This window comes from Elgaria multicarinata, chromosome 14, assembly GCF_023053635.1.
Source record: "Elgaria multicarinata webbii isolate HBS135686 ecotype San Diego chromosome 14, rElgMul1.1.pri, whole genome shotgun sequence".
In the NCBI taxonomy this organism is placed as follows: domain Eukaryota; kingdom Metazoa; phylum Chordata; class Lepidosauria; order Squamata; family Anguidae; genus Elgaria; species Elgaria multicarinata.
Genome location: NC_086184.1, coordinates 16810501 through 16835010, shown reverse-complemented (window position 1 = coordinate 16835010; position 24510 = coordinate 16810501). Strand labels below are relative to the sequence as shown.

Below are 24510 nucleotides of genomic sequence, written 5' to 3'. Positions count from 1 at the left end.
TCACCATTGTAAAAGCTGTCTGGGACTGATGGTAATTGGAGTCCAATAACATCTGGTGTAAGTGCTTAGCACGGCTTTCCCCAACCTGGTGTCCTCCAGATGTTTGAGGGAGACTGGAGCAGGCAGGGACCATCACAGCCTGCTTCATTTGGAACCCCCCCCCCAGGGCTAACATCTTCACCTTGTGGGGAAGAAGGAGCTGTTGGTTTGCCCCTCCATTGGGAGATGAGAGGACGGAGCAGGGCCTTCCCACCAGCCTAAACAGTCTCCTTAATTTCTTTTTTATTTTCTCCCTCTTCCCTCCCCATCCACTTTTCCTTGTGTGTCATGTCTTTTTTTAGAATATAAGCCTGAGGGTAGGGACTGTCCTCTTTATTGATACATTGTAAGCCGCTCCAAGAGCCTTTTGGCTGAGGTGTGGGATAAAAATACTCTAAATAAATAAATAAATAAACTACAATGCCCATTACTTTCCACCATTGGTCACCTGGCTGGGGATAAAAGGAGTTGAGATCCAAAGCATCTGGATTTTCTTCCCCAGCCTGGTGAAGGCTGGCTTACCGGATGTTAACTTGATCAGTCTGGGTGGAAGACTACCAGGAGTGCCCATATACAGAGCAGGATGTACACATAATAGATACTTAATTTTTTAAAAAAATCTAAGCTCCTCTGGAGAAGGCACAAGAGGAAAAATCCAGAGCAAAATGCAGTTATTTATTTATTTATTACATTTCTATACCGCCCAATAGCCGAAGCTTTCTGGCCGGTTCACAAAAATTAAAACCATAATAAAACAACCAACAGGTTAAAAGCACAAATACAAAATACAGTATAAAAAGCACAGCCAGGATAAAACCACGCAGCAAAATTGATATAAGATTAAAATACAGAGTTAGAACAGTAAAATTTAAGTTAAAATTAAGTGTTAAAATACAGAAAGAATAAAAAGGTCTTCAGCTGGCAACAAAAGGAGTACAGCTAAAAGTTAGTCCAACTTTTGCCATAATAGGAAAAATCCCTTGAATTTTGTTTGAGCATTGTTGCATTCATGATGAACCAGTTCACACAGGGCAAGTCTTTGTGTAGGTAAGCCCCACTTACCCAAACTTCTGTGGTAAGGCCTTCAAACTTTGGTGGTTACAGGCTGTGAAGTTTTGAGGCCTACAAAGGGAAGCTAATAAAGTCAGGCCTTAGAGACCTGGAGGTTTCCGTTGGGAAAGCATATCCCTGAGAGGTTTTTCTGGTTAAGATTCATTTCTCCAGTTAAGTTTCATTTATTCAAGACTGAAATAGTACTTTCTGTTTTGGGGGAAGAAGGTATGAGAGAAAGAGAGAGCCAGAAAAGACCGGAGCATGAGGAAGGAGCAGAAAGAAGCAGCCTGAAGAAATCTAGGTGCAGCTTAGGGTAAAAGGGCTGGCTCCAGCCCTTCTAGCCTTTGTCTCTTGGCTACATGATGGAAAGCTAGGATGGTCAGCCAATTGGTGAACATGGCTAGGATATCGCTGGTGTGATGTGGGCTTCCTTGCCTGCCTCTCACCCTTGGATTTGTTACCTTCCCAGCTCAAGTCCCAGGGCAAGGGGGGCGGCGATGAAGATTTCATCATGCTGGACATCTACGCCATCGAAGAGCTCCGCTCCAGGGGGTTGGAGGCCACAGACGACTCCCTGAAGTACAGCTACTCGTCGGATCCCAGTGGCACCTATGGTAAGCTCCAGCTCTTCCCGCTAACACAGTGTGTTCTCTCTCACTCCATTGCTGTGATGTCCGCCTTGACGCACAGTTTCAAAACGTCCATGTTAGTCTTTTTTAAAACCTTGTTTTAAAAACCTGTGTATCCAGTGGATAATTGGGTTGAATTAGGAGAACTCAACTCAATCTAGATTCTCCTAATTCAAACAGTTGAATTAGGAGAATCTAGATTCGACCTTATTTATAAGCATGTTCCAGTTAGGAGACTTTACTTTAGAATGTTCCTCCCAGATTTAAGTTTGCTTCTGTTTTAGGCAGGATGTTCAAGGGCTCATTTCAATTTGGAGAAGCTTTTGGGGACATCTTCCGGTGGTGGGCGAGGCCAAAGGCAAAAGGGTAGAGGGCCCAAATTCCCCGTATATTTTAACTTTAAGCTCTTACTGCCATTGTACATTTATATCCTAGATTTTCTTCTTCTTCTTGCAAGAAATTCAAGGCTGCTTCTGTGGTCTTCTTCCTCTCCATTTTATTGTCACAACAACCCTCTCTCATCTCACACTATTGCCCCGCTCGTGCTCTTCGCTCCTCTGATGCCATGTTTCTCGCCTGCCCAAGGGCCTCTACTTCCCTTGCTCGGCTTCGTCCATTTTCGTCTGCTGCCCCTTACACCTGGAACGCTCTTCCAGAACATTTGAGAACTTCAAGTTCAACCACAGCTTTTAAAGCTCAACTAAAAACTTTTCTTTTTCCTAAAGCTTTTAAAACTTGATGTTGTGCAGACTTCTACTGTTACTTTCTACTGTTAGTTTTTCCCTACCCTGTGCCTGCTTACCCTACCCTGTACCTGTTTGCATTCTCTTCCCCTCCTTATTGTTTTACTATGATTTTATTAGATTGTAAGCCTATGCGGCAGGGTCTTGCTATTTACTGTTTTACTCTGTACAGCACCATGTACATTGATGGTGCTATATAAATAAATAAATAAATAAATAAATAAATAAATAAATAAATAATAATAATAACCCTCTGGTGTAGGTTAGGCTGAGAATCAGTAACTGGCCCAAAGTCTCCCAGTGAGCTTCCATGGCCGAATGGGGGCTTGAACCTGGATCTCCTGACTCCCAGTCCAACACTCTAGCCGCTACGCCACACTGGCTCTCAAGGTCCCAGGTTTGATCCCCAGCATCTCCAGGTAGAGCTGGAAAAATCCCTGCCTGAAACCCTAGAGAGCCGCTGCTGCCAGTCAGTGCCAACAACAGTGGGTTAGATGGACCGAGGGTCTGATTCAGTATAAGGCAGCTTCAGATGTTCCTAAGTCGATCAGTAGTATTAACCATGATTGTTATATGAACCTTCCAAAGATGCCACTGAACATAAGTTGCTGGGGACAGAGGCAACAGTTGGGCAGGGCAGCTGCCTTCCGTGCCCTGCCTGTGGGCTTCCCGAGAGGCATCCAGTTGGCCATTGTGGAAGGGCGGATGCTGTGTTCGATAGATCTTTGGTTTTCTTACCTCCTTACGCTCCCTTCTGACAGTCACAATGGGCAGTACTGGGTGGGATAAATCAGTGCCCTGACTCAATATTAGGCAACTTCCTACATTCCCTAAAATAAAGATTTTTTAGACTATGAGGGACAAAAAGTAATGTTTTGGGGGCAGTCCTGACTCAGTGTTTAATCTTTCCCTTCTCATTGAGGATTTTTTTAAAGGAACTGAGAGTTTCTCTGCCACGTTGAGCCAAAGCCACATCTTCTGTTTGGGGGGGCATCTACATTTGCCAGCCCCCCTTGATGCTCTCCTGTTTTGGCTCTCCCTGCCACCTAGCACAGGGCAGAGGCTTGTGCGTCCCTAACCCCACCTTTCTTTCTCGATGTGCAGAGTTTGACAGCCCTGTGGCCACGGTGAAAGCCCTCCGCCGGGAGAAGACATTTGTGGAGGAAGTGTCTACAGGCCAAGAGTGTGGGGTCGTCCTGGACCAGACCTGCTTCTATGCTGAGCAGGGAGGGCAGATCTATGATGAAGGCTACCTTGTCAAGGAGGATGAAGGCAGTGAGGATGTAAGTTGGGCTAAAAGGCTGCCCGGTAACCTTGGTACTTGAAATCACTTGGGTGAGAGGGCTTCGTGGGCAACGGAACACTTCCCTCTTGCTTTGGTGTTGATAACTGTGACATAGCTGCCCCAGGAAGAGTGGTGGAGGAACGTAACAGCTTCTGAAATGTCGTATCCCTCTAGCTTTTCAGGATCTGCCTCTTGTAACAAACTCCCTGATCTTTAAGCTGTATATGAGAGGCCTTCCTCCAGTTGACCCCACCTTCAGAGATGAGGTGGGTGGCGGCCAGGGAGAGGGTCTGCTCCATGGTGTCACCCCCATCTGTGGAATACCCTTCACCACAAATGTGTGAGGTGCCAACATTATCATCATTTATGGCATAATCATATGCATTTTTAGACAGAAAAAAAAGTCCTACAGCTCCCAGCATTCCCCAGCCAGCCATACCGGCTGGGGAATGCTGAGACTTTTTTCCTGTCTAAACATGTGTAGGATTGCACCTTATTCATCTGGACCTGTAATGGTTCAGGTATATCTTCTGCTGTTTTATTTATTATTATTCATTTACTGCTGTCTTATTGTCTGGCTGATCGCTTCTGTTTGGTTTGTGTTCTTTTTGTCTGTGCTTTTTTTGTTTCGTTTTGTTTCTCTTTTTAATACGGATTTCGTTGTTTATTTTACATTTGTGAGTTGCTTTGTAGTGGGAAAACGGCATAGTTATAAATAGCTTTAAAAAAATACGTAAACGTCTGCTGTTGGTTGGGTGACAGATTGAAAGAGCGGCACCCGTCTGACGCTATTCCTGTGCTTGTGAGTGCTTAGCTGTTGCTTTAGGATGGATTCCTGCATTGAGCAGGAGGTTGGACTTGATGGCCTTGTAGGCCCCTTCCAACTCGACTATTCTATGATTCATTTTCAATTTCTGCAGAAGACGGAGTTTACCGTGAAAAATGTGCAGGTGCGTGGAGGTTACGTGCTTCACGTGGGCACAGTCTACGGGAGCCTGAAAGTGGGAGATACTGTCCGGCTGTATGTTGATGAGGTGAGTGACTCAATCAATCTTTATTTACAGTCAACAGACCACCATTACATATTATTATTATTATTATTATTATTATTATTATTATTATTATATTTATTTGTATCCCGCCTTTTGCCCAATGCTGGGCCTCAAGGCGGCCTTACAAAGCTTAAAATATACATGGGGGGGGGGGGGGAACAAAACCATAAACATTTAAAATACACAACAAAATTATAAGACATTAACATAGATGGAGGGCCAGATTATTCTCCAAAGGCCTGCTGGAACAAAAAAGTTTTAGCCTGCTTCCGAAAGCCCATCAAGGAGGGAGCCAGCCTAGCTTCCCCGGGAAGAGAGTTCCAGAGCACCGGAGCAGCCACCGAGAAGGCCCTCTCCCATGTTCCCACCAAGCGTGCCTGTGAAGAAGGTGGGACTGAAAGAAGGGCTTCTCCAGAAGATCTCAAAGCACGGGCAGGCTCATAAGGGAGAATACGTTCTTTCAAATAACCTGGACCCGAACCATATAAGTATTTATTTTATTTATTTATTTATTTATTTATTTATCATACTTATACCCCGCTCCTCAGCCAAAAAAGGCTCTCAGAGCGGCTTACACTTAGGAAAAAAGACAGTCCCTGCCCTCAGGCTTACAATCTAATAAAGACATGACACACAAGGAAAAGGAGTCAAGGAGGGAGGGAGGAGAGAGAAAGAAAGAGAGAGAGAGAGAGAGAGAGAGTCCAGCAGGAGCAGGCCCCGATGTTACTTCTGCCTGCTCCTGTCCCCTCGGTCCTTCTTCTTCCCCTCAGGGCCAAGATGGCAGTTTGCCCTGTGGGGGGGGGGGGAAAGAGTCCAGCAGGAGCAGGCCCCGATGTTACTTCTGCCTGCTCCTGTCCCCTCGGTCCTTCTTCTTCCCCTCAGGGCCAAGATGGCAGTTTGCCCTGTGGGGGGGGGGGGGAAAGAGTCCAGCAGGAGCAGGCCCCGATGTTACTTCTGCCTGCTCCTGTCCCCTCGGTCCTTCTTCTTCCCCTCAGGGCCAAGATGGCAGTTTGCCCTGTGGGGGGAGGGAAAGAGTCCAGCAGGAGCAGGCCCCGATGTTACTTCTGCCTGCTCCTGTCCCCTCGGTCCTTCTTCTTCCCCTCAGGGCCAAGATGGCAGTTTGCCCTGTGGGGGGGGGGGAAAGAGTCCAGCAGGAGCAGGCCCCGATGTTACTTCTGCCTGCTCCTGTCCCCTCGGTTCTTCCTCTTCCCCACAGGGCCAAGATATAAGTATACAGACGTTAATAAAAATACATGATGGTAAAAAAAGAAGGGTTTAACATCAAAGTGTTTTGAGCTAGGATCTGATCCTGTCACTCATTAAATCATTCCATTTTCATGCTGCCCTCCTTCCTCAAAAGGATGTACCTGTTTCTCCCGCCCCGTCCTGCATTTTACCCTCACAACAACCCTGTGTGGTAGGTCAGGCTGAGAGCGTGGCTAACGGACTGACCGCAACAGAGTTAAGGAAAACAACATAAATGGCACCAGCAGTTACAACGTGATTGCTATGTCGACAAAGATGCGTGCAAAAATATTTATTACATTAAATGAATTAAAAAACAAATTTATTTATTAATTTTATTAAAATATTTATATCCCGCCCTATATCGCAAGGATCACAGATAAAATCATACGTATAAAACAGAACAATAAATATACAATTCTAAAACAAATGAAACCATTAATATGTTAAAAACAATATGAAATTTTAAAACAGGAAAATCCAATTAAAACAAGACTGTGTGCAGGCTGGTGGATTTAGCCATCAAAGGCTCTGTTAAAAGCCATGGCTTAATGAAGCGAGTGCTGGTGCCAGTCGGGCCTCAGCATGTAACTCCTCTGCTGAGGGAACTGCACTGGCTGCCTATTTGCTACCAGGCGAGGTTTAAGGTTCTTGTACTTGTGTACAAAGCCCTAAACAACTTGGGACCAGGATACCTGAGAGAGCGCCTTCTCCCTTACCAACCTGCCCGGTCACTGAGGTCATCCGAGGGCCTGCTCCTGGTGGTTCCACATAGAGCCATCCTCCGATTCGAATCCACCAGGGGAAGAGCCTTCAGCGTGGTGGCCCCCCTCCTGTGGAATTCCCTGCCTCTGGAGGTCAGACAGGCTCCAACCTTGTACTCCTTTCAGCGCCTCCTGAAAACATCTTTATTCCAAGAAGCCTTTCCTTAACATGCAGCCTTGAATCTCTGTTTTTGCTTCTTTTAAATTTGGTTTTAACTGTTTTATTCTGGTTTTATTTTCATTTTATCTTGTACACCGCTCCGATTTTTTTCAATGGGGAGCGGTATATAAATATTCTAAATAAATAAATATAAATAAACAGAGGAAGCCCTTACCCATGTCCCACCATAGTGTATATCTCGCGTTGGTGGGGCACGGAGAAGGGCTCCTTCCACATATCTCAGGTCTCGGGCAGGCAGATCACAAAGAGGCAGTCTTTCTGTGTTTTGGGTTAAGGACAAGTGGTGTTCCCCCCACCACCACCACCAACTTGTGGTGTTTGAGAGCGTGACTAACAAATGCAAGAAAAAGTGAAGTCCTTAACAAACAACCATATAACACCAAACCAAAATAAAATAAAGGTTAACAATAGTATTGCTTTAAAAGTGCAACCTCATATTGCACAAGAACAAATACCTATCAGGCACAATTACTTCACATTGTGCCTGATAGATATTTGTTCTTATGCAATATGAGGTTGCACTTTTAAAGCAATACTATTGTTAACCTTTGTTTTATTTTTGTACATTAAACATTGTTCTATTGTATGTCCTTAACTTTTTGTTTGGTATTATATGAGAGCATGACTAGCCAAACATTAGTCGGTGAGCTTCATGACCGAGTGGGGATTTGAACCTTGGTTTCCCTGAGTCTTACTTGACCTTCCAACCCAACCTTCCCCAAACGGATGCCCTCCAGATGTTTTGGACTTCAGCTCCCAACATCCCTGACGATTGGCCACGCTGCTTCCCCCACCCGTCCCAATTCACGCATCCGTTTTTGCCTTGCAGCCAAGGCGGAGGCCCATCATGAGCAACCACACAGCCACCCACATCCTCAACTTTGCTCTGCGCTCTGTGCTGGGGGAGGCCGACCAGCGGGGCTCCTTGGTTGCACCAGACAGGCTGCGGTTTGACTTCACTGCCAAGGGAGCCATGTCGACTCAGGAAATCAAGAAGGCGGAAGCGATCGCTAATCGAATGATTCAGGAAGCGAAGGTACGATGGGGCAGGGCGCCACTTTCACTGCCGGGTGAAGGCTGGTGAGCGAATCCCCACGAGGCTCGTCAACTTTCCTGCATGCCCTTTGTGTGAAGCCAGCCTTATATTTTTAACTCCTTGCCTGGTCGCCATAGGCGGTAAGGAATTCTATCCAGGCGAGTAAGCAGGCTGGCAGAGGAGGGGCAGATTGCCCCGTACCTCTTCCGCTGGCCCTCTGGGTTCCCACCCCTGGTACTGCGACCCCGTTGCCTTTCACCACAACCGGCTTGCTCTTGACTCCGTTGCGGTCTATTCCCCAGGTTGTGTATGCCAAGGACTGCCCCCTGGCTGCGGCCAAAGCCATCCAGGGCCTGAGAGCGGTGTTTGACGAGACATATCCCGACCCCGTCCGTGTTGTCTCGATCGGCATACCCATCGAGGACATGGTGGCTGATCCCTCCAGCGCTGCTGGCGCCGTCACATCCGTCGAGTTCTGCGGGGGAACGTGAGTACAACCGGAGGGCAGAGAGGGTTCGGATCCATGGGTGGAGAGCTGCGTTCTACGCACGCATGGAGCTTTCTGTAGAACCGAGACGTTTAGAAATTGCTGCATGCAGTCTCTAGTCTGTACCAGCTTTATCCTTTTCGTCTAGTTTTGCAAACCTGATGGGGCAGAGAAACGTGTCGCTGCTGTGGGTTGTCCTACCATGGTTAAGAAGCAAGGCTTCTTAACTTCTGAAACTTCCGCTTCTGAAATCTCTTCATTGGCTTCCAATTCACTTCAGAATCCAATATAAACTTCTCCTGTTAACCTTCAAAGCTTTTCACGGTCTAGCTCCTTCCTATCTCTCCTCTCTCCTCTCACACTATTGCCCCGCTCGTGCTCTTCGCTCCTCTGATGCCATGTTTCTTGCCTGCCCAAGGGCCTCTACTTCCCTTGCTCGGCTTCGTCCATTTTCGTCTGCTGCCCCTTACGCCTGGAACGCTCTTCCAGAACATTTGAGAACTACAAGTTCAACCACAGCTTTTAAAGCTCAACTAAAAACTTTTCTCTTTCCTAAAGCTTTTAAAACTTGATGTTGTGCAGACTTCTACTGTTACTTTCTACTGTTAGTTTTTCCCTACCCTGTGCCTGCTTACCCTACCCTGTACCTGTTTGCATTCTCTTCCCCTCCTTATTGTTTTACTATGATTTTATTAGATTGTAAGCCTATGCGACAGGGTCTTGCTATTTACTGTTTTACTCTGTACAGCACCATGTACATTGATGGTGCTATATAAATAATAATAATAATAATAATAATAATAATAATAATAATAATAATAATAATTGTACTTCTTACTGATAGAGCCTAAAATTGCTAGGTGCTGTGCAGAATATATTAACGATGATGATGATGATGGATATGTCTGTCTGTCAGCACCTTAGTGCCAGGATTGTGAAACCTAGAAAATGGCAACGTGGCACCCATGTTAAGGGGACTCCCAAGGTGCAAACCCCGAGTTACTTGACTTTTCAAAAAGCATTAATTAATTTAAGGGTCTGTGTGTTTGAAGTTTGCAGTACCAGCTTCAGTCACTGGGTGGTGACTGAACCATCTCCGACTCATTCCCTTCACCTGGAGGAGAATGGAGTAGACAGAGCCCCGTCTCTCAGGGGGCTGCAGGGGTGCACCATGGACGAGGCAGTGCTGAGGATGGCAAGCAAATGTGGTGTCACTCAGAGGGGTTGAGCACTAGGGTTGTACACCAGCCCCCCGAACTGCTTCGAGGCTCGATCCGGAACGCTCCGATCCTTCCCTGAACCGCTCCAGATCGGATCCTGGAGCGAGATCCGAAGGGTTGGATTGTGATTCGCCCGCCATTTTGCGCCCCCCTTCCCCACTTACTTGCCTCCACAGCGGACAGCAGGTAAGTGGGGAAGGGGGGACAAAATGGGGGGCGAATAAGTCCCCCTCCCCCCTTACTTGGCTCCACCGTCCGCCACCATACGGACCATGGTGGCGACGGGCGACGGAGCCAGGTAAGGCCCCCCTCCCCCCCCACCACTTACCTGCCTTTGTTGCGGTCCGGCGGCAGCTTTAACTGAGGCCTGGGCCTCAGTTGACGCCGAACCGAGACGGAGGCAGGTAAGCCCCCTCTCTCCCCCTGCTCCCTTACCTGGCTCTGCCGCCTTCGCTGCATGGACTGTGGCAATGCCAGGTAAGCCCCCTCCCCCCATACTTACCTTTTTTTCGGAGCTTCGGATCGAGGCGAAGGATCCGCTTTGTCTTGATCTGCTTCGTCTCGATCCGCAGCTCCCCCGACCCAATCCGTCTCCACCTTTGTCAGAGGCGAATCAGGCCCCTCTGCTATCGCTTTTACGAACCGAAGCGCTATTGAGCACAATGAGTCCAACTCTTAACAGCTGTGTAACTTTGCTTGAAGGCTTCTTTGTGTCAAGCCGATCTGTTTGCTAGTTAAGAATAAAACAGGGACTTTCTGCAGTCTAAATCATTAAAGACCGACATGCATTGGGGAAGAAAATAAAATAAGACGAAAAGAGGGTCACATGGGAAAACCCAACGTGAACAAATGCATCTCTTGCCTGGATGTCCTGTTTGTGCACTTCCCTGCCTGGGTGGCCAGTCTGGAAGGCGAATCCTGGGCGTTGTACGGTGAAGACCTGCCCCTTCCCCTTGCTGATGGGGCCTCTGAAGCTAGGCTGCTTCAGTGGCCTGGGCAGGCGATGCTATAAAGGTGTGTGAAATTCCTTCATCCCTGATGTTTTCCCAGGCACTTGCAGAACTCCAGCCACGCCGGCCACTTCGTCATTGTGTCGGAGGAAGCTATTGCAAAGGGCATCCGGAGGATAGTGGCTGTCACTGGAGCAGAAGCACAGAAGGTGAGTGGAGGGGGACCGGGAAGGTGCACTGGGGAGGGTCAGTGCGTGCAGAGTGTCTCCTACCCGAGAGGCATTGAAGAGACAGCTGGATGCTTTCATGTGGATTCCTGCATTGAGCAGGGGGTTGGACTTGATGGCCTTCTAGGCCCCTGCCAACTCTACTGTTCTATGATTTGCAGTGAATCCCATTTAGCTGTGAGGGCTATACTTGATGATGCTTCTAGCCAGTTTCGGGTCCGGGCTTGCTGGAGAGCCACGCTCTCCCTTCTTTTGTTTAACCGCTGTCTCAGAATTCTGCACTCTCTTCTCTCTAAGGCACTGAGGAAAGTTGACAGCCTTCAGAAGCTGCTGGCTGACCTGGAAGCCAAAGTGACGGTCCAGACTGCTCCCAACAAAGACGTCCAGCGTGAGATCGCAGACCTTGGAGAGGTACGATTTCAGGACCTTACCCAGACCTCTTAAGTCGGATCGGTCATATGAGAACCCGCTTCGACAGCACCAGCTTACTGAAGGCTGAACTGGAGCCTGCTGGCCATGCTGGGTTAGACTGATAAGGCAAGACTGTTTACCAAGGCCGCGTGTAATTCTCTGTGCAGGGAATGCAAATTCTGTGAGGCTAATTAATCGTGTAAAATTATTTTCGCATTGTGATTTTGCCTGTGTGCATAACGACTTACTGCAAGCTGCGGAAAAGTAACAAAATGCTGTGCAAAGACCTGAACCAGGCCCCGGAATGGCCTCCTTCGGCCCTTTGTACATTTCAGAGGCTAAACTAGGCATTGTTCAAACTTACCTTCAGAGAGCCGTAAGGGCTAGATACGTGTTTGCTTTGAGTGAGATTCTTGGTGGGTGAACTCTGCCCTTGCATGCCGTGGTTACAGATCAGTGGTTCCCAATTGGTGGTCTGCGGACCCCAGGGGGTCCACATAACCCACCCAGGGGGTCTGTGGCACCATTCACATATTCATCATTCATTTCTGGAGTCCACTGATGATGAATTCTTACCAGAAGTAAAATATAACATTACTGAGCACCTGCTCAGTAGTGACTAGCTTCAGAGGTTACTTCCCTGCACCTAATCCTGAAAACTCATGGAGAAGGAATCCTTTTGGATGTGGTGATGTACCACTAACAACTCTATGTGCGGAAGAGCAAGATGCACTTGTTGACGTGACTTGTGATGGTTCACTGAAATCAAAGAATATATCAAAGAAATCAAATTTTTCAAAGAATATAGACTGGACCAATTCTGGCTGAAGGTTTTTCCGGCTTATAAGAAGTTAGGTGAAAAAGCTTTGAAACATCTAGTTCCCTTTTGTTCCACGTATCTTTGTGAACAAACATTTTCGACATTTTGTTATATGAAGAACAAGCATAGAAATCGGCTCAATGTTGATCCAGATTTGAGATTAAGGGCCTTGCTAAACCAGGGGTTAGCGCGGTGCGAGGCCCGTGCTCGCCCCTGTGTGTCCAAATGACGCACGGGATCCTGGCCTCAGCCAGGGCTCGAGCCGCCCTGGAACCGCGCTAACCAGAACCACTTGTAGCGCGGTTCTTCCTGCGGTCCCGGCCTCAGGTCGGGCTGAGGCCAGGACCACGCGCGTGTGGACCGGTCTGCCGTAGCCAGGAAAAGCAGCGGACGGGCTGCAGCGCTCCTGCCACCGAGTCCCCAGCCTCCGTTTCCCGCCCCCCCAAGTCCCCGGCCTGTGATGCCCGGAGCTGCCATATCTCCCGGCCGGGCATCACAGGCCGGGGACATTGGGGGGGGGGGGCGGGAAACGGAGGCTGGGGACATGGGGGGGAATTGCGGGGGGGAGACATTGGGGGGGAATTGGACATCGCGGGTGGGGGGCGGGCGGGAGAAGGAGAGCGGTGTCGGCGGGGAGAGAAGGAGACTTAAAAAAAACTACTTACCTTTCCTGGCTCCTGCTGCCTCTTTAAAAATAAAAAAATGGCGGCCGCAACAGCTCTCCTCCAGAGCCTGTTGCGGCTCCTGTCTGAATAAGGGTGAGATCTCGTGTTATTCCTAACGCAAGATCTCTCCTCCGGATTATCAGGTAGGTCTAGCAAGGCCCTAAAAGTTGGAAATATTGAACCGGATGTGGAAGGGATTGTTCGGGACAAAAAGAGGCATGATTTCTCCCATCACATTTAGGTTTAGTAGCTGCTAGACAAGTCATAATTTGTTCAATTGTAAACTAGACGTTAGAAAAATTAAATTCGTCTTTATATTCTTAACTAAATCACTGCCATTTTTGTGTGGTAATATCACAAATTTTATCGTCTGTTTTTTAGTATACCTAAAATCCTTTGCTTATTAGGGGCTACTCCTTATTTTCTCCCAAAAAAATTGCTTTGCACAGGTAACTACCATAGAGATAACAATTTTTTCAAAAGTAGGGGGCCCATGGCTTGGCATTTGAAAAACAAGGGGTCCGCAGTACTTAGCTAATTGGGAACCAGTGTTATAGATGCAATAAACGTAGGGAGTCCTGCTTGTGGGAATGGGAACACAGCAAATTGGGTGTCCCTGTAAAAGTTGGCCAAAGACTTCAAGTCAAAAGCTGTACAAGACTTCAAATCCAAGTAGGGACGATGGAGAAACCCGCATTCTAATGAGTTCAGATTTCTATGAGCCTGATACGGATTCTGTGGCAGAATTTATTATTAATATTAATATTTACATACCACGCCATAGCTGAAGCTCTCTGGCTAGTTTCACAAAGATTAAAATACTGAACATAAAAAAATCAATATGCAGAATTTAAAAACATAAAAACAGCTAACATTGTTTTTATTTCCGGAGGGAATTTGTGCAAATCCACACTTGTGCAAGGTAGTACAAAAACCTTGTGTGTCCCAATAATAATAATAATAATAATAAATTTTCGATTCATTCAATGAGCAAATGATGGAATGAAACACGCCTGCCAATCCACGAAACACTAATGGAATAGATTTAACGAAGTCCATACCTCCCTATGTTCAGGTTTTCTCTTTTGTTTGCAGTCTCTGGCCACCGCCATCATCCCCCAGTGGCAGAAAGATGAACTAAGAGAGGCCCTGAAAGCACTGAAGAAGATTATGGACGATCTAGATCGTGCTAGCAAAGCCGACATCCAGAAACGAGTGAGCATGTCCCTTTCTCATCTCCGTTTCCTTCTCCTCCTTCCCAGTGCCATTTATGAAGGTCTTGGCCGTATAGAAATGGCTATGATTTCTTTTTCCATGTGATTATTGTTGTCAGCCAGTACCCGAGTCCAGCTGTTGCTTCTTCCGGAAGGCAGATCCTAGAATCCAGCTCAGTTAGTCAATGGTGGTTTTAGAACTCCACGGTGGAGTTTTTACACCACCGTTGAGAAACGTGATGTCTGGTGGGAAAACTCCACACAGCAGTGGACTGGTTTTGGAAAACACTCCACGCCACTCTGCAGGGGAGAGTTCCTGCACAACCGTTGTGTTGTGTGGTGGGCTCCGTGGAGTTTTCTGTTGCGTTGCATTGACTTTTCCCAATGGCTACACAATTCCATGGCAAGAGTGGCAAAAGGAGTGAGTGCCACTCTAGGAGAAATGCCGGGATTATTGTTTTGATTATTATTGATTATTGTTTTGCAGCAATGGCTGATGGGATACCATCAGGAGGACCGGGGGAGGAGAGAGGGTGGAGGAACTGTCAGTCAAACTTTGCAGTGGATTTTCCTCAAGTCCACAGTAGCCCAGTCACACAATGGTGGAGTTAGAACATGTGTGGGGAATGCTCCCTAAAAACTCTACCATTGAGTGGAGCTTCCACACTGTGTTGACTAATGTGTTGTCCGAACTGAGCCTCTGTCTTCATCCACCAACAGGAGAGAGTGCCCTTTGTGGTCATTGTATACTATCTCTTTTGTGTTGAACTGTAATTGTTGAAAGCTACTCTGGTTGCTGATCCTGGCTAAACGGCAGCAAATAAATACAATTCCCACCCACCCACCCTCCCTCCCCAAGACATGCTCTATGTCTGTTTCGTACTCTCAGATCAGTACCCTCCCAGAATTCAAAATGGACCAGAAGAAGCATCTCCTGCCTTCTGATAAGAACATCCTTGTGGCGTTCTCATGGCTAACGTGCACCCTGTTCTCTTGTTCATCTCTTCCCTTAGGTTTTGGACAAGACGAAGCAGCTGATTGAGGCTCACCCCAACCAGCCACTGGTCATCCTTGAAATGGAAAGCGGTGCTTCTGCTAAGGTAGCTCACCTGAATGGCAACAGCCGCTCCTCTCCTTGGCCTCCACAAGCCCCCATTGTTAGGAAGTGGGTAGAGTTGCTTGGAGCGGAGAGAGAACCTGCAAATCCGGGCCAATAGGCTTGGAGAGGCAAAAATAGGGTGCAGTGCAGCATTCATATTCTGGGAGCATCCAGTTCCTCTCCAGTTCTGCTGCGAATCTCCTCTGTGCCTGGCCTGAATTTTGAGAGTAGCCTGGTTCACCCATCAGATACCAAGACCACATACAGTCAATTCCAGAGAAACTCTTGGGAGTTGCATTCCAGTGCTGGGCGGAGCCAAAGGGGAAAGGGGGCAGGGCCAAAGGGGTGAGGCCAGAATACCAAAAATACCAGCATATCTAAGTTTAAAACTGCCAGTCATTAAGTCTTAGGAGAGGAATTTCTGCCTTTTAAAATTGGGGGGGGGGGGGGGGGTTGATGCACAAAAGCTGGAAAACCATTGAATGATTGGTAGTTGGGGGAAAGGGGGTGGGGCTAGGGGAGGGGGTGGGGCCATCTGGGCACCCCAGGAGGGCTGGATGACTTAACCACAGACATGTTGTCCTGCAGGCGCTGAATGAATCCTTAAAGCTCTTGAAGACCCATTCCCCCGAGACCTCCGCCATGCTTTTCACAGTGGATAATGAAGCTGGCAAGATCACCTGCTTATGCCAGGTCCCCCAGGTAAATCAGGGTGGGGCGGAGGGGATTTCAGCGCTTTTGACTCTATGGGTCGCCAACCGGCCAGAGAGAGGATTTTTGAATAATTGGAGGGGAGGCCCTGCATTCTGTCTGTGCCTGGAGTTGAAGCAGCTTCACTCTTGGTGGTGGTTGCTTCAGTGTCTGTGGATTGTTTATATGTATTTATTTAAAACATTTCTTGGCTGACTTTCAGGGCAAAGCCCTCACAAGGCTGCTTACAATGAAATAGATACAATATTAAAAGTAATAAAACAGCAATTAAAACAATAAAACCAGCAGGGACAAAAAATAGCAGCAATAATAATAACAAAGAAATACCCTGGTAAAATAAGGCCATGGTAAAAGAAGATGTTATTATTTTATGTATAAACACATACACACACACGAACATAAGAGGAGCCCTGCTGGATCAGACTAAGGGTCCGTCTAGCGCAGCGCTCTGTTCACACAGTGGCCAACCAGCTGTCGACCAAGGACCCACAAGCAGGACATGGATGCGAGAGCACCCTACCGCCCATGTTCCCCAGCAAATGGTGTCTATAGGCTTGCTGCCTGTGATATTCCGATACACACACACACATCTTTTGGCCTCTTGTCTTAAGGCTTTGTAGTGCAGCGTGTGCGGTTCTAGTTGCTGCTACCACTACTCTGCTCTCTGTTACCGAATTAATAGCCTGTGAGCATTTGACACCAAGAGAACCCTGCTGGATCAGGCTAAAGGCTCATCTACGGCATTCTGCTTTCCGCAGTAGCCAACCGGCTGTCTCCAAGAAGCCCACAAGCATGCAGTGAACCCATTAGCCCTCCTACCTGTCCACCCCCACCCCCAACAGCTGGTGTTCATTGTCATGCTGCCTCTGAACCCGAGGGTTTTATTTTGATGTCGTGGCTGATAAGTCCTTGATAGTCCCACCCTTCATGGGTTTTGTCTTGTCCACCTTTAAATCCAGTTACGCCAGTGGCTGCCCACACACCTTGTGGCAGTGAGTTCCATGCATAGCGTCATCTGAAGAGCCACCTCCTGTCTCACTATGCCCAGTCTGACACAACATGGCTCCTACCATTTCCAAAAGTCCCCAGAAAACTCTTTTATGGTGGAAAACTCTCTTGGGGTGCAATCCTATGCCTGTTTAGACACACACACACACACACAAAATAAAAATAAATACTGGAAATTAGAAGCCTTTTTTCTATCTAAAAACAAAAGGAGGTAAATACCCAAAACTGGTCAAAAAAGAGAAACAGGTCCTCAAAATATTTATTTTCACAACGCCTGACACATTTTGGCCTGTTCTTTATTCTAGGTCGTCAGGGGGTTATAAGAAGATAATGTCTGCAGAATTCCCTCTAGTGAAATTATTGTCTCCTGTGAGTCACCTTAGATTACCACAGGAGACAATTATTTTGCTAGAGGAAATTCTGCCGCTGTTACCTTCTAACCCCTCCCCCCCCCCCATGAGGAAGGCCCAGAATAAAGACCAGGCTGAAAGCTATGGAGGTTTATGAAAATAAGTATTTTGCATCCTGAGAACCTGTTCCTCTTCTTTTTGACCTTTTCTTTTCTGCCTAAACACGCCTAGGATTGCACCCTTAATTCCCCCTTTTCTTGCCTTCTCTCAGGATGTTGCCGGCAAAGGGCTAAAGGCTAGCGAATGGGTGCAACAGGTGTCGGGGCTGATGGATGGCAAAGGCGGCGGGAAAGACCTCTCCGCCCAGGCGACGGGCAAGAACACCGGCTGCCTCGATGAAGCCCTGAAGGTGGCCACGGACTTTGCCCAGCTGAAGCTGGGCGAGCTGAAGAACTGAAACCGGCCTGGCAGCAAACTCGAGAAAGGAACGCCTTGCTCTGCTTAGCCAAGAGGTTAGGGGCTAGTAGCGTCTCCTGGAGACGAAGACTGCACAGTTCTCCTTCTCAACTCAGCCACTAACCAAGCAAGGGTGCTGTGGGGGTCAGTGGGTGGGCAATGACCTGAATGCTAAGAGCCCAAGACTGCACGAGTTCTAATCCAGCCTCATGGTAATAACTGAGCCATCTCAGGGCGCCTGCTGTCAATTAATTGCCCACCTTTTTGCACACATGCACTATTCTTAAATTTCAGTTGAGGTTGTACAGTTTCCAAGGGGCAAACTCTGCGCACAACCCCCCTCCCTCCCTCCCTCCCCCGTCCATGTTCAAACACTTGACATGTCCGCTGTCCTGTGAGCATGTGCCAGGGGTGAGCATCAAGGCTGCTATGTTGTTCCTTCTCTCTGTAACTGTGGGAGTTCTTCTCGCTCTTTGTAGTATTAACTTCTGTTGTAGCCAAGCCTTAGTCAGGCTGGTCTGCTGTGGCGCGAAGAGTCGTGGTCAAGTAGGTTCTGTGCTGAATAAACAAACAGACGCAGTGTATTTATTTATGTCATATTTATACTGCTCAACAGCCTAGGATCTCTGGGCAGTTTACAACGTTTTGCCCACAATGAGAATTCTATTTATTCACATACACCCAAGGTGAAATCTTCAGTGCTTGGATATATCGGGATTAGTTGTATCTCGGCAAAGGTAGGATCCAAAATAATAAATGCCCAGGCGAGGGGCATTCTTAATTCAGGGTGGCTGAGCTAGGCCACAGCTCCATGAAACAGCCAATGTATAGTGCACAGTTTCTTAAATACGGCCTGGAAAAAATAGGAAGTCATGTTGCAACAGGAACGAGAGAGACCAGCCGCAGCAGAACAGTCATCACTAGGGAGCTGTAGCAGTCCACAATAGTGGCTGACACTGAGGCCAGCTATGCCCACTGTCTCATTGATTCCTATGACTGCCACACCTTCCGGGAAGTGAATGGAATGTTACTCAAGCACCCCTGTTGTCAGGTACATTTGGTGGCCATACCTGCACACAAGCCTTGCTTGCAAGGGCTTTGTTGGCCTACAATGATCCTTGCCACCCAAGTACACAAGTGAGGAATCGGCATAGGCTCACCGCTCTACCTTGTTCACCCTAGCATGATGTCTGCTGTGAGTAACAGGAAAGGGGATGGGACTTCTGGGGAGAGGTAGAAAGGCTGTCTAAAAGCAGTTCTGCTTGGGTTCAAGCCTAGTTTGAATTTGTTTCCTCTGCATTGAAAGCTGATATTTCTAATCGCACTCTCTAACAGCTAGCTTAGGTGGTGGGTGGCAATAGAAATGGAGCCAGTAACCTGGACACATAACAACAACCCTACTGTGTGTCTCAGCAACTTAGGGCACAATCCTAGATGGGGTGGGTGGGAAGTCTTACAACTCCCAGCATTCCCCAGCCAGCCATGCTGGGAGCTGCAGAACCTTTTTTTTCCTGTCTAAACCAGCCTAGGATTGCACCTGTAAATGACTAGATGCTAAACAGATTCAGTTTGCACAAACTGAGTCCCATTTATTGCAAGCAGGGCTGGTGCTACCATAGAGGCCACTCAGGCGGCCTCCTAGAGTGCCAAGCTAAGAGGGGCGCCGGGCACAGCGCAGCACTTACGCGCGTTGGCTGTGAGCCAGCCCAAGGATTCAGCTGGGCCTGGGCAGGCGAGATTATATTAGTATTCCGCCTTTTGCCCAATACTGGGCCTCAAGGCGGTATTACAAAGTTTAAAACATACATTTTAAAACATAGGAAAAGAAATGTAAAAAAAAAAAAGTTTAAAATACACAACACTCCCAAAGAAGCCTGCCTCTTAAGCTCCCAGTCCCAAAAAGGCGCTGGGGTGGCTCCACGTTCGGACTTCCAGAATGCGCCCAGAAGAGAGAGAGAGAGAGAGAATGTATGGGTGCATGGGGTCTTTGAGTGAATGCATGTGTTCATGTGTGTGTTTGTTTGGAGTGAGTGATGCTGAGTGTGTGTGTGCGCGCGCGTGTGTGAGTTGAGGGGGGATGATTTGGAGGTGATATTCCTATTAAATAATGCATTTTAGACCCATAGATGGTCCTTTCCCATTTGTTTGCTATAATTGGCATGACGTATTTCTTGCATTTTAAAATAAATTTAGCAGTTTCAAGTTTTGTGCTTATTTTTTCCAGGAAACATCTGTCCTTAAAAATCAAAGTTGGTGTGTGTGTGTGTGTGTGTGTGTGTGTGTGTGTGTGTGTGAAAGTAGCTCACCTTGCCTAGGGGGTTTTGTGAGCTGATCTAGGATATGTAATCGCGCAGGTATAGCGGGAGGTGAGTTAGGCTGCCAACACAAGAGCGACAACCTATGATATTTCTACACAAAGCACAAAAATGTATGCAGAATAAGCGCAAGGCTCATTTGCAAGAGTTTGATGCTTCACGGGTCTGAGAAACATTGCGCCGTAATGCAAGCAAGACTCCCTCGCTCGAGGGTTTCTAGCATGAAAACTGCTTGGAGATCCTGGAACGCTGGATTTCTTGCCGCGAGCGGAGAAATTGGCGTGGCCGGAAGGGCCTCCAACCCTAGGGCGACCCTATGAAAAGGAGGACAGGGCTCCTGTATCTTTGCCTAGAAAAGGGAATTTCAGCAGGTGTCCTCTGTATATATGGAGAACCCGGTGAAATTCCCTCTTCATCACCACAGTTAAAGCTGCAGGAGCTATACTAGAGTGACCAGATTTAAAAGAGGGCAGGGCACCTGCAACTTTAACTGTGGTGATGAGGGAATTTCACCGGGTTCTCCATATATACGAATGACACCTGCAGAAATCCCTTTTTCCATAGAACTGTTAAAGATACAGGAGCCCTGTCCTCCTTTTCATAGGGTCACCCTATCCAACCCCCGCTCCCCTTTCATGGTCCGTCCCTCGTTATGGCGCAGCAAGGGGCTCGGCGAGACGGCTGCTCTCCGCGGAGATTCGTAGCCGGCAGGGGGCGCCGTTGGCCGGTGGGCGTCTCCCTCGGCCTGTTCCCCTTCCGGAGCCACGCGCGCCGTAGGCCGAGGCCATGCCGCTGGACCACAGGCGGGTGCCGGGCCCGGAGGAGTCGCAGACGCCGCTGCTCTTCGTGCCCAAGGATGGTGAGCGGGAGGAGGCGGCGGCGGCGGCGGCGGCAGGGAGCCGGGACCCGTCGGCGCTGCAGCCACTCTTCGCCCGCGTGGGGCTGCTGAGCCAAGCCAAGGGCTCGGCCTACGTGGAGCTGGACGGCGGCACCAAAGTGCTGTGCGCCGTGGCCGGGCCCCGCGAAGTCCCCGGCGGCCACGCGGCCGGGGCCAGCAGCGCCGGGGAGCCTCGCGGGCGGCTGGTGTGCGAGTTCCGCCGGGCGCCGTTCTCGGGGCGCGGCGCCCGCCTGCGGCCCAGCGAGCGGGAGCCCGAGCTGGCGCTGGCGCTGCAAGAGGCGCTGGAGCCGGCCGTGCGCTTGGCGCGCTACCCGCGGGCGCAGCTGGAGGTGAGCGCGCTGCTGCTGCAGGACGGCGGCTCGGCGCTGGCGGCCGCGCTGTGCGCCGCCGGGCTGGCCCTGGCCGACGCCGGCGTCGAGGTCTACGACCTGGTGGTGGCCTGCGCGCTCTGCCGGACGCCGGCGCCCTCGGGGGGCGCGTGGCTGCTGCAGCCCAGCGAGCCCGAGGAGCGCGCCGCCGCCGCCCGCCTCACCGTGGCGCTCCTGCCCTCGCTCAACCAGGTGGCGGGGCTGCTGGGCAGCGGCGAGGGCGGCGCCCCGGACAGCTGGGCGCAAGCCCTGCGCCTGGCGCTCGAGGGCTGCCAGCGCCTGTACCCGCTGCTGCGCCAGAGCCTGCTGCGCGCCGCCAAGCGCCGGGCGCCGGGCACCCAAGAGCCGTCGGGCATGGACACGGCGGAGCCGCCCGCCACCGCCTGAGACGCCCATTCCCTTGCGAGACTTCGGGGCGGCCTCCCACCCACCCACCTACCTACCCAGCCGCGCTGCGCTTTGCTGGGCCCAGATTCCCACAGCATCCCTAGGAACACGTGCTTCTAGATCCTGCATCTGAACATCCGCAGAGGGGGCTGCCCGCTTTCCTGCCTTGCAGCCCCCGAGTGTAGGACGGCATCAAGCGGAACAGAGGGCCATTCCACTTCCCCGGCCGGTTCACCGAAGCGTCCGGCATCTCCTTCACAGCAGAACTGGCAGCATCAGCATGAGAAGACCCCGCGGATGCTGCAATCAGCCTCGATTTGGGAAGGAAGCTTAGCCTGAAGGTTTCTGAAGGCAGTGGGCCCAGCATCTTTTCAGCATGCAGGAAAAAAAATGAACCCTGGCAACTACACTCTATGAAAGAACTGCCTGATAAGCATTATGTCAACCTTCCCCAAACTGGTGCTCTGCAGATGTGCCAGACTACAACTCCCATAATCCCCCAATCAGCAGGGGGGGGGTTATGAGAGTTGTAGTCCAACACAAGACTTGAGGAAGGGTGTTGTTGCTTTTTCTTACAGTCTCAAAATTTCAAACTGGGTCTCAAGAAAAAGAATGCATTTGTGAGTTGCTGCTGGTTAACCCCAGGTTTTCTTTTTATGCTGATATTTTGTGTTGGGGATCTGTGTCCCTTAGGTAACCCAGAGATGCTGTGTCTCACCTGATCCTCCAACGTTTACGCTTGGGAAACGTGTGTTCACATTCTCACCCCTTGCTTTGTAACATGCTTACTTGGAAGCGAGTTGCACTGATTCCAGAAGAGTTATTTTCGAAGCCGGTGTGCTTTCCATTGAAGCAATTTTTTTGTTGTTAAGATGAAAACATTTTCTGGTGGTACTCGCTGATTTTTTAAAAACTTCTTGCTTAAAATCAACAAAACTTCATCCCCCCTTTTGGAATCTTTTTTCTAGGAAATGCACCAAGTTTATATCCTTGTAATTTTCTGTTCTTGATCTTGTACTTTAGACTTACTTTCCTTTAAATCTCCTTTGCCAAATTAATAGCATAATAAATTCTGGGTGACCTTTCCTGGTAAAAGGTCAACCCCAAATGGATATCATAAAAACTAAACCGGGTTCTTCCTGCAGGGGGGATGAATGCGAGCCAGTAAATGGTATTGGGTCATATTGCATAGAGAGTAAGAAGTTCAAAATAGGCTGTAGATTGACTATGAAGAAACAACCTCCTGTACAATTTGCTCCCTAACTGGGCACATTCTGAGTTGCTCTAATTCAGCGAGACTTATTGATAGCTTTTTGGCTTTATAACGAAGTCTTGAAAATTTATTCTTCACAAAGAAGAGTTTATTGATTATTTGTTGCAAGGTCTCTTGTTTATAATTAAAACAAAACTATTTTGCTTAACCTCTGGCTCTGATTTCCATATATTTTCTGTCTTGCTCAACGGTGGGCAGAAGGTAGATCTGACTATTGGTAGATCTCTGGGTGATTTGCAGTAGATCAGCAAGTATTTCTGACTCCCAGTTATTTAAGAATAGCAGCAATAAACTGACCTCCTCCCACCTAAGTCATACTGCTGAAATTGAGACCTTGGGGGTAACCACAAGTGGGTGAGTGCCTGGGGTTATGGAAGTACTGTGTGCTGTGTTCAGTTTTGGTACTCAAGAGAATTTCCTGGGCTCAGAACTCTTTAATTCTGTCTCTGGTGTGGTTGGTGGATCTCAGAGTTCCAGTACCAAAGAAACTCCATTCTGCAAGTCAGAGGAACCTCGTGGCCAGTGCATGCCTGATGCCAACTGGATGTTTTAGGCTTGTGAATTTGACCAATTCAAACCTGCTGGCACAACGGACTTGCGATAATCACTCCTGCCTTTGTTCTCAGAGGTTGCGATAAAAAGGTAGCCAGCTACCTCCACAGGGGCATTCTTGGTTTTGTGGAATACTTGACTGTAATCAAATAACAGATGGTCAGTTGACTGGCAGTCTAACACTAGCAATGTCGCATGTAAGTTCTTGTTCCAAAGGCCTCCTGACAAATGCCAAAATAAGACCGAACAAGAAGTTGGGTCGCTGGAGCAGTTTCCCTAAAAGGAAAGGCTACAACAATTGGGATGACTTAAGGTGCAATCCCGTGCGTGTTTAGAAGTCCAACAACTCCCAGCATAGAAGTGGGCCTTTAGTTTAGAATAACCTTACCCAACCTGGTGCCTTCGAGATGTCTTGGGACTATACCTCTCAAAATTCTCAGCCACTGTGGCCATTGGCTGGGAATGATGGGTGTTGCAGTCCAACGCCTCTGGAGAGTTGCAGAAGGCCGGTTTTCGGGGGGTGGGAAAGGCAACTAAAGTGGGACGTGATAGAGATAAAATTGTGCATGATGGGGTGGTGAGGGGGAGATATATAGAGAAGTTTTCCCCGTCTCTCATAATAGTAGCATTCTGGATCAACCAATAAGACTGATCAGCATGACAAGAGGAAGCACTTCTTCACACAACACACAACTGACTGAATTTGTAGCCACAAGATGTGGCGATGGTCACGCCTAGATGCCTTTCAAGAGACAAATCCAAGGAGGAAAAGTCTATTAATGGCTCCTACTCATGGTAGCTAAATGGAGCCATAATGTTTAGAGGCAGCATGCTTCTGAATACCAGTTACTGGGTGGGAGGTGGGGAACAGCAGGAGAGAGCTATGCCTTTGGTCTTCTGTTTCTGGGCTGTCCTAGAAGCTTCTGTTTGGCCACTATGGAAACTGGATTGACCTTTGGTCTGATCCAACAGTGCTCATCGTATGACTTGGTCAGAGCAATCCAGTGGCATCTAGGGAGCACACTGAAAGTCCTATGTGCGCCAGCAGACGTGGAGCAGGAGCAGTGACAAA

The 24510-nt window shown here is 48.6% G+C and overlaps 2 protein-coding genes across 3 annotated transcripts in view; both read left to right on the top strand.

The window, feature by feature from the left end:
- AARS1 (alanyl-tRNA synthetase 1) overlaps window positions 1-17993 on the top strand; it is a 30365-nt gene extending 12372 nt beyond the window's left edge. For both annotated transcript variants that reach the window (XM_063141181.1, XM_063141179.1), the window contains exons 11-21: window positions 1562-1706; window positions 3569-3747; window positions 4670-4783; window positions 7821-8027; window positions 8330-8514; window positions 10785-10893; window positions 11209-11322; window positions 13903-14022; window positions 15035-15121; window positions 15709-15822; window positions 17461-17993. In XM_063141181.1, the coding sequence (XP_062997251.1) occupies window positions 1562-1706; window positions 3569-3747; window positions 4670-4783; window positions 7821-8027; window positions 8330-8514; window positions 10785-10893; window positions 11209-11322; window positions 13903-14022; window positions 15035-15121; window positions 15709-15822; window positions 17461-17646 (1560 nt within the window). In that variant the 3' untranslated portion in view covers window positions 17647-17993. The remainder of the gene's footprint in view (window positions 1-1561; window positions 1707-3568; window positions 3748-4669; window positions 4784-7820; window positions 8028-8329; window positions 8515-10784; window positions 10894-11208; window positions 11323-13902; window positions 14023-15034; window positions 15122-15708; window positions 15823-17460) is intronic.
- Window positions 17994-20732: 2739 nt separating this feature from the next.
- On the top strand, window positions 20733-23034 carry EXOSC6 (exosome component 6). The gene has a single exon (XM_063140992.1). The coding sequence runs from the start codon at window positions 20747-20749 to the stop codon at window positions 21611-21613; it is 867 nt and encodes a 288-aa protein (XP_062997062.1). The 5' UTR covers window positions 20733-20746; the 3' UTR covers window positions 21614-23034.
- Window positions 23035-24510: the final 1476 nt, after the last annotated feature.